The following is a 13,555-nucleotide window of genomic DNA, read 5'->3' as shown; positions in this document are numbered from 1 at the left end:
AGGAGTGGGTGTAATCCATCACCACTGTTCTGATGAAGGGACTTCAACTTGAAATATTAATTCTGTTTTTCCTTACACAGACACTGTCTAGACTACTGAGTTTTTCTCAGTATGTTCTGCTTTTATTTTCAGATTCCCAGTTTCAGGTCAAGAGTAGGCTCTGTGAATATTTGCAAAACATTTTGTAAGTGATGCATACTGTACTGAGGATGGTATTTACTAAGTGTAACAATACTTCAGCAGTAAACAATTGATTGTAAGATGCTTTGGGACATCTTGATGTCATGAAAGGCAGAACAAAAATGGTTTCACTTTACAGATTTTAGTGTCATAAAATATTTGCTCTCTTTGGCCTTTGGATACGTTCTGGTTTATCATCATGGACATACATACCCAGGGTATAAATGCTGGGAAAATGAACCTTTTGCAGAAGCACAGGATGTGACAATTTCTCTGTCAATTACAGATGCCTATTTCTGCCTCATTATGCTTGTCAAAGCTTCGCTCTGTTAATGGAATTATGGCATTGTGAGTTGCCACTGATAATTTTCACAGAATCTCACAAAAGCAATTTCAGATAGATTCTTTGCTTCTGTTTCAGGTATGGGCAGCTGTTCCGCCCTGGAAACAGGGAACGCTGGCAGAATTTGTGGTAGCAAGTGCAAATGAGGTAAGCTGAGAGAGCAGATGATCGATTTGTCATGCGGAATGGTCATATACACACGGTTGACTCTTTAGTACGTACCTCTTGTGGCTAAAGAGCGACCACTGAGTGAATGTTCCTGGTCTTCTGCTGCTGTAGTCCATCTGCTTCAAGGTTTGGTGTGTTGTGTATTCAGAGACGCTTTTCCACACAACACTGTTGTAACGCTTGTTTATTTCAGTTATTGTTGCTTTCCTGTCAGATTGAACTAGGCTAGCCACTCTGCTCTGACCTCTCTCATTAACAAGAAGTTTCAGCCACAGAACTGCTGCTCACTGGATTTTTTAAAAATCACACCATTCTCTGTAAACGTGCGTGAAAATCCCAGAAGATCAGCAATTTCTGAGATGTTCAAACCTTACCGTCTGGCATCAACAATCATTCCACAGTCAGAGTCAGAGAGATCACATTTCTTCCCCATTCTGATGTTTGGCCTGGACAACGACTGAGCCTCTTGACCGTGTCTGCATGCTTCTGTGCACGAATTGGTGCCACGCGATTGGCTGATTGGATACCTGCGTTAACGAGCAGGTGTGTAGATGTACCTAATAAAGTGGCTCGCCATTTAATTGCTTGCAGTTCCCACCCAACAGTTATGCAGTCTTAAAGGCTCCAGGACATACCGAAAGGCCGGGGCAAATCTTGTTGGCCCAGCTCTGTGAGCTCATGCTCACATGTACCTGGCCATGATGCAGAGTGTCTACCTTTCTGGCTTGAAGCACCTTGGACTCCAGAGGTGTGCTCTGAGCAATAGCAGAGCCACCAAACCCCAAAACTCCCTTGAAAGGTAAAACACTTGGCAGCTCCCCCATCTGCAGCTCTGAATTCCCAAATATTCCCGAACTTTTCAGGAAGTTTAAAGTGGATCAAACATTTTCAGAATAAAAAGTAACAGTACCTAAAAATTAAAAAGCTAAAATTAAAAACTATGCAAAGATTACTTAAAAATGAACTTGTCTTGTCCTTTGTGCAATTATACAATCCCTACTGTAGTCAGTAGACTCAAGCCTAACCTGGTTCTGTGTGGAACACTGCCAGTTACCAGCAAAATCTGGGACAATTTGCAAGAATGTAATAGGGCATCTGATCCTGTGATGATTTGTGCTGGGAGATTTCCCTGAGGCTGACGCTAATCTACATCTGTGGCCTTTAATTGGCATGGCTGTTTCATTTTAAACTCCAAGGTAGAGTTTGTGTAACAACTACAGTTCCACTAATTAAGCATAATCATTAGTAGTCTGAACAATGCAATAGGTAGAGATATTTATATTTGAGGAGATGACCCTTTGACCCAGTTCACTTGGTGCAATGACACTTCAGTTGAAACACTTTAATAGATTCTGCCTGACCGTTGGAGTTCCTCCGGTATTTTGTGTGTGTTGCTGTGAATTTGCTCGACAAGCTTTCATGTTTAAAACTTGGTTCACTCTTCTCACCCGAGGGTTTGTTCTCATTAGGTGTCCCATAAGCCAAAAGCCCTCGGTCACAGTGAAGCTGCAGCTTTACCCTACGTGGCTCTGACGACGTGGTCGGCCCTGGTGAACACTGGAGGACTGAACAAAGATAACTGCAGAGGGAAACGGTAATGTCGGCTTCATTCTTCGTGTGTGGTAAATGGCACGTTTCCTGCTGCTTTTGGAGCATACAGCTGAGGGCTGAAGTCCATTGCAGGTAGAGGCCACCCCACCACTGACCACACCTACAGTGAGTGCTGAAGCATCCATTATCAAGGACCACACCCCCACCACCGCCCAGGCCATGCTCCCTTCTCGCTGCTGCCATCAGGAATGAGGTACAGGAGCCTCAAGTCCCACACTACCAGGTTCAGGATAGTTATTACCCCTCAACCATCAGGCCCTTGAACCAGAGTGGATAACTTCACTCACCCAACAGTGAACTGATTCCACAACCTATCCACTCATTTTCAAGGACTCTATATCTAATGTTCTCAATATATTTATTTATTATTTTGTTCTTTTTTTTATATTTGCACAGTTTGTTGTCTTTTGCATATTAGTTATGTGTCTGTCTTTGTTTTGTGCAATTCTTCATTGATTATATTGTGTTTCTTTGTTCAATGGATTCTGGTTAATTGGGACACATCAGGACTGCTACATTTTGACTGAATTAAATGGCAGCCCCAATTAGCCGACATTTCATGGAAATAGTTAAAAAGATATAAAGAAGACAAACTGCTGTTTAACTGCAAAAATTATGTATTTAAATGAAATACAGAACAAATTAAAATACTATCAATGCTACTACAGTACTATTTGACTGTGTATTAGTTCCTAATAGTTAACGAAGAAGGGTATCATGTTCTTTTGATTGACTGTGAATGAACAAACACAGACACCTAGTCCTGACGAAGGGTCTCGGCCCGAAACGTTGACTGTTCGTTTCCACGGATGCTGCCCGACCTGCTGAGTTCCTCCAGCGTGTTGTGCGCAGTGCAGATAATGGACTACCTTCACATAATGCCACTGACGATTACATCCTCCAAATCTTTATTCTCATCATAACATTCAAGATGATTGTTGATTTTACTATGTCAGCAAATTAGGAGCTTCAAATTCTTTGCAGGACCTAACTTGTTGAAGTAGTGAAATTGTTTCATTTTCACACTGCCTCTTTCTGAATGCTGGAAACTGCAGTAGCAAAACAGTTCTGAATTGTTTTATTTCTTACTTATTGCCAACTATCAGTGACAACAATCACCGCTTTTTGAACACAAACGCACATAATGGACGCTATAAAAAACACTTCGCGACCATACCAGTGCAAGTGTCTGACGCTAGTTAGAAACTGTTCGGCAATGGTCTCCTGTCCCAATTAAGCAGCATAGTGTCCCAATGAAATGAAGGGAATCCTGGCCCTTCTCTCTATTTATTTTTGTTCTTTATGAGTTGTCCCAAATAAGAGGCTGTCCTGATTAACTGATGGCCCAGATAACTGGAATCGGTTAATCGGTTATTTCCTGTGAATGCCTGCAGGAAAATTAATCTCAGGTAGCATACGATGATACATATGTACTTTGGTGATAAATTTATTTTGAACTTTTGGACTTTGAACATGGATTATCAGCTGGTTTTGAGGTGTGGCCTGAAGGGAAAGATAATTTAACAGAGGATATGGATAATTTAAGGCCTGACCTCAAGGTAGCACGTAAATTCAACTGACAATATGTGTTGCTTGTCATTGTCTGTGAGATCAAATGCAGCAGGTGGACAACTTGTTGGGGATGTTGCTGCTTGTCATGGATTCTTGCAGTGCAGCCAAGGCCATTTGGTCCATCCTTGCCTATGCTGCCCAGCTCCTCCTGTATCTCTGATTTTTTCTTTCAGAGACTTGCAATTGGAAACCAGCCAGTAGGCATCTTTGAGCTCTAAGAAGCCCCTTTGAACCCCTGATCTACTCACTTTACACCTATGATTGTGTGGCTAAGTACAACTCCAACACCGTATTCAAGTTTGCTGACGACACCACTATTGTGGGCCATATCAGAGATGGCGATGAATACAGGAAGGTGATTGAAAATCTGGCTGAGTGGTGTCATAACAACAACCACTCACTCAATGTTAGCAAGACCAAGGAACTGATTGTGGACTTCCGGAGAGGGAAACCAGGGATCCACGAGCCAGTCTTCATCGGACGATCAGAGGTGGAGAGGGTCAATATCTTTAAATCCCTGGCTCTCACTATCTCAGAGGACCTGTCCTGGACCCATCATATAAATATAATTGGAAAGAAAGCACAGTAGTGCCTCTACTTCCTTAGGACTCTGCAAAGGTTCTCATGTTATCAAAAACCTTGACAAACCTCTATAGATGTCAAATAAACTCTTCTCGGCCTTCCAGCTGGGTACATGTATCGATTATAACAGATATTTTGATACCAAACTCTGCCACCTTCATCAGGGATGATGCCTGGGCATGTCCAGACCAATGATATTTATACCTCCTCCTGATTGGTAGCTCTCATCCAATCAGGTTTCCAATCTCCCACCTTGTTTACAATTGAATTCCAGTTCTTACTGAGAGCAAGACCTTTGCCTTTGTTAAAATCCTTTTCCTCTAGTTTTATTTCAATGGCTTCCTTTACCAGGCAGTCCCAGAAACCATTGGGATGGCATGGTGGTTTTGTACCATTGGAGTCAAACCTACGGCAGTTGCAAATGTTATCTTCTGCCACCACCGATTTCACCGGCTAACCCAAATGGATATACCTCCTGTGCTCCTTAATATGCATTTCCACCGTGCGTTCCATCTGGACATTCCAATACAATGGAAACCGGACGGTAGCCTTGGACATGGTGTCTATGGGAAATGCACTCACACGGACTTGTACCTCAACAATAACAGCCTCCGTCATGCCTCCCGATGTACAGCAGTTCTTCCTACTTGGATTAACCATGTGGAAACTATTTCAGATCCAGAGAGTCTCCCTGAGGAAATAAGATGATTACACACAACGTTCCTACAGAATGGCTACAAGGTGAAGGAAATCCAATGGAAATCCAGGAAACCTAAAAATGTGGAGGAATCCGTCACTACCGCCTGTCTTCCCTGTATTTCCTTGGTTTCTGGAAGGACGGCCAAGATCCTGAGGAAATACCAGATTAATACCATCCGCAAACCCATGAAGAAGCTCACGCAGGCCGGAGATGACCTGGGACTCGGGTCGGCTGGCGTTTACGGTGTTCCCTGGGAGTGCGGAGTAGTGTATGTTGTCTAAATGGGACGTGTGATGGAAACACGTATCATGGAGCACAGGAGGCGTACCTGTTTGGGTCACCCAGAGAAATTGATGGTAGCAGAACATTGCATTCGCGATGGCCATAGTAGTAACTACAATGGCACACAAAACTACTGTGCCACACCAATGGTTTTTGGGACTGCCTGGTGAAGGAAGCCATTGAAATAAAACTAGAGAAAAAGTACTTTAACAAAGATGAAGGTCTCACTTTGAGAAAAAAACTGGAATTCAATTGTAAACAAGGTGGGAGAACGGAAAACTGATTGGATGAGCACTAATCATTCGGGTGTTGGACTACAGGGGTGTGAATACCATCGAACTAGACATGCCCAGGCATCACCATCCGTGATGAAGATGGTGGAGTTTGTCATTGAAACGTTGGTTATAATCGATACCTGTACCCAGCTGGAAGCCCAAGAAGAGTTTATTTGTTGTATATGCTGGGAAAGCACCTGATCCTTTTTTCTATAGATGTGAGGTGGAAAGTGTGCTGACTGGCTGCTTTATGGCCTGGTATGGGAACACCAATGCCTTTGAGTGGAAAATCCTACAAAAGGTAGTGGATTTGGCCCAGGCCATGCTCTTTTCTCGCTGCTGCCATCAGGTAGAAGGTACAAGTGCCTCAGGATTTGCAGCACCAGATTCAAGAACAGTTACTACCCCTCAACCATCAGGCTCTTGAACAAAAGAGGACAACTATACTCACCTATTGAGATGCTCCCACAACCAATGATCTCACTTTAAGGTGCTACTTCGTGTTCTCATTATTTATTCCTATTTATTCATATTTACATTTGCACAGTTTGTTACCTTCTATGCTCCTGCTCTTTCAATGATCCTGTTTACAGTTACTATTCTATAGATTCCCTGAGTATGCCCGCAGGAAAAGGGATCTCAGCGTTGTATGTGGAGACATGCATGTACTTGGAAAATAAATTGTTACTTTGTACTTTTGATGAAGAAACCCGGTGTGCAAATAAAAATACTGAGAACCTGAATTATAAAGAGTCCTTGCAAGTGATTCTGAACTACAGACTCCATTTCAAGGCAACACGTACAACACGCTGGAGGAACTCAGCCGGTCGGGCAGCATCCGTGGAAACGAGCAGTCAACGTTTCGAGCCGAGACCCTTCGTCTTGCTTCATTGGCATGTGGCACAGATAGCAGTCCTGAGATCACAACCCTGGAGGTCCTGTCCTTTAACTAAGCACCTAACTCCCTGGGGAAGAGTTTTCAGGATCTTGTCACCCTTCCTACTCAAGTCATTGGTATCGACCGGGGTCTACAACCTCTGTCTTCTCACCCTCCCACTTCAGAATGCTATGGACTCCATCCAAGTCCGGGAGGCAAGATACCGTCTGGAATATTGTTTTTGTCCACTGAACACCCTAACCATTGAATTCCCTATCACTACAGCTGGCCTCTTCTCCCCTTTTCTGAGCCACTGAGCTAGACTTGGCACTGGACACTTGACTGCTGTGGCTTTCCACTGCTACGTTATCCCTCCATCTGTATCCAAAGCATCTGTCATTGAGGGGAACAACCACTGGGGTACTCTGCACTGACTGCCTATTCCCCTTCCCCTCCTGACATTCACCCACTTATCCATGTCCTACCTTTCTACATCGCCTGTCTATCAACCTCTCAGCTTCATGAATGATCTGGTGTTCATCCAGTTCCAGCTCCAATTCCTTAGCACAGTCTGCATGAAGCTGCAGCTGGATGCACTTCCTGTGGGTCGATTCGTCTGGAGGTGCCCCTACCTTCCCACATCTTACAGGAGAAACGTTCCGCTTTCCACTATCCAGCCTGGCATTCCCATTGCTCTGACTGTGCAAAAAACAGGAAAGAAAACTACGTGAAAAGTCTACCTACAGCCTCTGCCTCTTCTTGCTGCAGCCCCCACCACCACCTGCCCCCGCTCTAACACTGGTCCACTCCCACAATGGCCACTCCACTTAAACCTAACTCCATTTTGTTGGCCCTTACCCCACGATCTGTGATGCGCAGGATGTCTCATCTGCCCTGCTCGTTGTTTTAAACATACGATAATAAATTTACTTTGAACTTCAATGGATTTCAACAACTTTGAAACAGATTCAAGCATCAGAGTACACTATGTAGTTTTGAACAATATGTTGTTACACAGACAATGATTAACATTCATCATCCTCTGGTTTATGTGTGTACTGGTAGTAGGAGACAGCAAATGGATCTGATTGATCTCTGTATTTCCTAGCAACTACAATCATCCAGGCAGGATTAGGCCCAAGAGAATCCTTTGAAATTAGATTCAATTGTCTGAATTGGGTAAGGTGGAAAAATTATATTAACATGTAGTTTAGATATATGAAAATTGTCTCAGTATTGCAGGTAAATAAATTTGCAATAATCTGCACTTTAGTATTTAATTAAAAAAAACCTTGCTGTGTACTTAATAGTACTCCAAAATCAACATAGTTTCACTTTATCTCTGCCAGAAAACAGTTCCTTTTCAATTATTGTTGAAATGGTAGAACTAATTGTATTATTGCATACACATTAATAAACCCTGTACCAAAACCACACAAAGCAGTAGCATTTAAGATATGGTTCAAGTGCACCATAAAGGAAGAGCTGGATAGACTTTGCAGAACATTTAAAGTCTATTTTTTTTTACTGTAAAATTACTACTTTGAATCCTCTTGAGGTCATTTTGAAGTTCCTTGACAATTTTCTCTTTACTCCCATCTCACCTCTCTTCATTTTCTAAATATCCACTTCTGGTACTGAATTTTATATGATGGGAATGTGAAATTATAAAACTTAATCCCACCAAAATTATAAAATATAATCCCACTAATCCAGAGTCAGCAGTTGTTGATATTTTTCCCAATATGTGTGAATTAGGGACTACCTTAGAAACAGCTTAGCCACAAAACATAATATTTTTCTAAATTATCAGTATTCGGAGGTATCATTAACTAGAAATTTAATCTAATCTCTGAACTGACTCTATGGCTAACAGACTCACTTTCAAGAAGTCTTTGCAACTCATGTTCTCAGTATCTTTTTAAATTTGTAGTTTGTCTTTTGCACGTTGGTTGTTCGGTAATCTTTGTCTGTTTATGTATAGCTTTTCATGATTTTTTTCCCCGCTTTCCTGTAAATACCTGCGAGAGAATGAGTCTCAAGGCAGTATATGGAAACTGTGGTAGTTTTGAAATATCTTTAACAATTCTTCACGTTTTTGTGTAACTGGGCGGTTCGTAAGTGATTACTGCAAACGTTTCGAACGCAATGCAATTTCATGCAAGACCATTAACATTCAGGAGTTCCAGAAATGTTGAATGTGTTGTTTATCGGTTTTTATAATGTTTTTGAATCTTCCTCAATCTAGGGTTTTGATCCTTGGAGGATCAGGAGGAATCGGTACCTTTGCTACTCAGGTAAGTGAATGTTATTAACTTGTTTTATTTATTCTCAATTCTTGTATTGATTGTAATGATTGTACTTATTATATTCTAGTTAAATTAATTGAATCATTTAATCATACAGCATGGTAACACGCCATTCAACCCAACTCGTCCAAACCTTATCAATCTCCTCTCCTAGCACTAGATTGATTACTTTCTATGTCAAAGCAATTCCAGAGCTCCCGGAGACACTTCTTAAACGTGAGTGATCATGGCTCATGAATTTCACTGAGTTTTTTCAAGAGGTGACAAGAAGATTGATGAGGTCATGGTTTTAGGGGTTGCTTATGTGGACTTTAGCGAGGCCTTTGACCGTGTCCCACCTGGGAGACTCGTTCAGAAGGTTACATCACATGTGGTCCTTTGGTTGCAAAGTTGTCTTCGCGGCAGCTCAGATGGTAACAGTGGAGGCATGTTTTTCAGATTCAAAGCCTGTGACCTGTGTTGTAAATTTTGGTGCTGTGTCCCTGGTTGTTTGTCACCTGTCTTAGCAATTTGGCTGAGAATGTAGTTGACAAGATGTGTAAGTTTGCAGATGACACCAACATTGGCGGTGTGTGGACAGTGAAGATGGTTACCTAAGACTACAACAAGATTTAGCTCAACTGGGAAAATGGGCACAGTAATGGCAGATGAAATATGACTCAGACAGGTGCGAAGTGTTGCATTTTGGGAAGTTAAACCAGGACAGGGGCCCTGGAGAGTACTGTAGAACAAAGATACTTAGCGATACAACTCCAAATTTCCTGAAAGTGGCAACACAGGTAGGCAAAGTGATAATGAGTCTGTTTGGCATGTTTGCCTTCATTGGCCAGGACACTGAGTACAGCAGCTGGGACATCTGTCTAGCAGCTTTATAAGTTGCTGGCAAGACCACACTTGGAGTGTTGTATGCAGTTGTGGTTGCCCAGCTGAAGGAAGGACTTGATTAAGCTAGAGAGGGTGCAGAAAAGATTCATAAGCTCGTTGCTGGTACTCGAACTAGAGTTATGAGGAGAAACTGGATAGGCTGGAGCAAAGGAGGTTGAGGAGTGAGCCGATAGGGGTTTATAAACTCATAAGGGGCATACTGTAAGGTGGGATGGGCACATTTGTTTTCTGCAGGGTAGTGTAAAGTCAGAGTACACAGATTTAAGATGAGAGGAACAATTGCGCTGATAATTGTGAGACGCATGATGTTTTACAGGCAGCAAACAAAACTATTAATGACACGTTTTCTGGAGTATGAACACTGCAATCTGTAGGCTGTAATTTCCCGAAGGGAGACGTGCTTTTGAGCAGTCTGCCCGAGCTGGTGTTTGCGGTATCCTGAAGGGTTTGGCAAACCGGACTCTGGCAAATGGAGGCATGGCTACGGCGGCTATTGCTGGAGCAGACTTGGGGCTTGGTCGAACCGGTGGGCCTGGGCTAGAGAGAGTGAAAAATGTTTGGCCGATTTGAGTGCTGAGCCAGATGAGAAAGATCGAAGCATCAGAGTAGAGGGCAAAAGTCAGCCGAAAGCTGCGTGAGGTTTACTTGCCTCAGTGCTAAACTGGCTCTATAGCCGTGGCCTGCAGGTGTCAGGCTCCTGGAGGGGCTTCACTCACCTCAGCATTGAACTGGCTCCGTGGCTGTGACCTGCGGCCCTCGGCTCCGGACTGACTGAACTCCGAACTGGCTCCGTGACTGTGACCTGCGGCCCTCGGCTCCGGACTGACTGAACTCCGAACTGGCTCCGTGGCTGTGACCTGCGGCCCTCGGCTCCGGACTGACTGAACTCCGAACTGGCTCCGTGGCTGTGACCTGCGGCCCTCGGCTCCGGACTGACCGAACTCCGAACTGGCTCCGTGGCTGTGACCTGCGGCCCTCGGCTCCGGACTGACCGAACTCCGAACTGGCTCCGTGGCTGTGACCTGCGGCCCTCGGCTCCGGACTGACCGAACTCCGAACTGGCTCCGTGGCTGTGACCTGCGGCCCTCGGCTCCGGACTGACCGAACTCCGAACTGGCTCCGTGGCTGTGACCTGCGGCCCTCGGCTCCGGACTGACCGAACTCCGAACTGGCTCCGTGGCTGTGACCTGCGGCCCTCGGCTCCGGACTGACCGAACTCCGAACTGGCTCCGTGGCTGTGACCTGCGGTCCTCGGCTCCGGACTGACCGAACTCCGAACTGGCTCCGTGGCTGTGACCTGCGGCCCTCGGCTCCGGACTGACTGAACTCCGAACTGGCTCCGTGGCTGTGACCTGCGGCCCTCGGCTCCGGACTGACTGAACTCCGAACTGGCTCCGTGACTGTGACCTGCGGCCTTCGGCTCCGGACTGACTGAACTCCGAACTGGCTCCGTGGCTGTGACCTGCGGTCCTCGGCTCCGGACTGACTGAACTCCGAACTGGCTCCGTGGCTGTGACCTGCGGCCCTCGGCTCTGGACTGACTGAACTCCGAACTGGCTCCGTGGCTGTGACCTGCGACCCTTGGCTCTGGACTGACCGAACTCCGAACTGGCTCCGTGGCTGTGACCTGCGGCCCTCGGCTCCGGACTGACCGAACTCCGAACTGGCTCCGTGGCTGTGAGCTCACTTTCACAGACCCTGTCGTTCACGCTCTCTCTGTTATTTGTTTACTCTTTTATTATTCGCGTGACTTATTCTTTTTATCACACAACATGTGTTTCTACTGTCTTTGTTTCTTAATGAATTTGCTTTTGTTTCTTTGTTCATAGAAGATGAATCTCAAGGTTGTATATAATATAATGCACATACTTTGATAATAACTGTACTTCGAATTTTGATTCAAAGAGGACTTGAGGGGTACGCTTTCTCTCAGACAATGGTGGATAAATGAAACGAGTTGCCAGAGAAAGTGGTATAGGCATGAACACTTACACTGTTTTATAAAAAAAATTTGCACACGTATAGCGATAAGAATGATTGAAAGCAATATGGTCCAGATACATGCAGATGGGATTGGCTCAGATAATCATCTTGATTGTGCTGAAGGCTCCGTTTCCATGCTGTATGACTTGCTGACTGGAAATGCTGTCAGCGACTCAGTTTAAACCACTCTCTCAAGCACTGCGTGCCAGGTACTGTTGAGTCTATAAGATATAAGAGCAAAATTAGGCCATTTGGCTCTTTGAGTTTGCTCCGCCATTTGATCGTGGCTGATCCATTTCCCTCTAAACCCATTCTTTTGCCTCCTCTCTGTAGCCTTTCACAACCTGACTAATCAAGAACCTATCAACCTCCACCTTAAATACACCCAATCACCTGGCCTCCACAGCTGCCCCGTGGCAACGAATTCCACAGATTCATCACTCTCTGGCTAAAGAAATTCCTCCTCATCTCCATTCTAAATGGACATCCCTCCATTCTGAGGCTAAGTCCTCCAGTCCTAAACTCCCCCACCATAGGAGACACACTTTCCACATCCACTCTATCTAGGCCTTTCAACATTTGATAGGCTTCAATGAGATCCACTTTATTCTTCTAAGGTCCAGTCAGTAAATGCCCAGCGCCACCAATTGCTCCTCGTATGATAACCCTTTCATTCCCGGAATCATCCTTGTGGATCCCCCTCTGAGCCCTCTTCACCGTCAAATAAGGTGCCCAAAACTGCTCACGTACTCCAAGTGAGGCCTCACCAGTGCTTTATAAAGTCTCAGCATCATATCTGTGCTTCTACCAAAGTGCATGACCATATACTTCCCGACACTGTATTCCATCTGTCACTTCTTTGCCCATTCTCCTGATCTGTCTAAGTTCTTCTGCAGCCTCCCTATTTCCTCAAAACTTCCTGTTCCTCCACCGTTCTACGTATCATCTGCAAAATTGGCAGTAAAACCATCAATTCCATCGTCCAAATTATTGACGTACAACATAAAAAGAAATGATCCCAACACTGACTCACGGAGCAAGCACAACACTAGTCACCATTAGCTAATCAGAAAAGGCTCCCTTTATTCCAACTCTTTGTCTCCTGCCAATCAGCCATTGCTAGAATCTTTCCTGTAATACCATGGGCTTGTAGCTTGTTAAGTAGCTTCATGTGCGGCTCCTTGTTAAAATCCAAGTACACAACATCCACCGGTTTTCCTTTGTCTATTCTGCTTGTTATTTCCTCAAAGAATTTCAATAGATTTGTCAGGCAATATTTTCCCTTCCCATGCTGACTTTGCCTAATTTATCATGTGTCTCCAAGTACCTTGAAACCACATCCATAACAATCAACTCCAACATCTTCCCAACAACAGAGGTCAGGCTAACTGGCCTATAATTTCCTTTCTTCTGTCTCCCTCCATTCTTGAAGAGTGGGGAGTGACACTTGCAATTAACAGTCCTCCGGGACCATGCTAGAATTTATTGATTCTTGAAAGATCATTATTAATGCCTCCACCGTCTCTTCAGCTATTTCTTTCAGAACCTGGAGTGAACCTTGTCCCCCATTACTCCAGCATTACTTTCCAGCAGTTCAATGTCTATTCTCGCCTCTCTTTTACTTTTTATATATTTGAAAAAAACCTATCCTTGTATAGTCCACAAACATGGCCACAAAGCCATCAATTCCATCATACAAATCTTAGGCATATAATGTGAAGTCTTTTTCATATTCCCTCTAAATCTTTTGCCCCTTACCTTTCTAGTTTCGTCTACCTCTGATATTGG

General features: G+C 44.3%; 1 protein-coding gene across 1 annotated transcript in view; it reads left to right on the top strand.

Moving 5' to 3' along the window:
• rtn4ip1 (reticulon 4 interacting protein 1) overlaps nt 1-13,555 on the top strand; it is a 53,822-nt gene that overhangs the window by 6,821 nt on the left and 33,446 nt on the right. The window contains exons 3-5 of the mRNA XM_073055851.1: nt 602-670; nt 2,161-2,285; nt 8,839-8,887. Of these exons, the coding sequence (XP_072911952.1) occupies nt 602-670; nt 2,161-2,285; nt 8,839-8,887 (243 nt within the window). The remainder of the gene's footprint in view (nt 1-601; nt 671-2,160; nt 2,286-8,838; nt 8,888-13,555) is intronic.

This window comes from Hemitrygon akajei, chromosome 9, assembly GCF_048418815.1.
Source record: "Hemitrygon akajei chromosome 9, sHemAka1.3, whole genome shotgun sequence".
Classification (NCBI taxonomy): domain Eukaryota; kingdom Metazoa; phylum Chordata; class Chondrichthyes; order Myliobatiformes; family Dasyatidae; genus Hemitrygon; species Hemitrygon akajei.
Note: the sequence above shows the minus strand (reverse complement) of the source record. Positions and strands in the feature narration are given on the sequence as shown.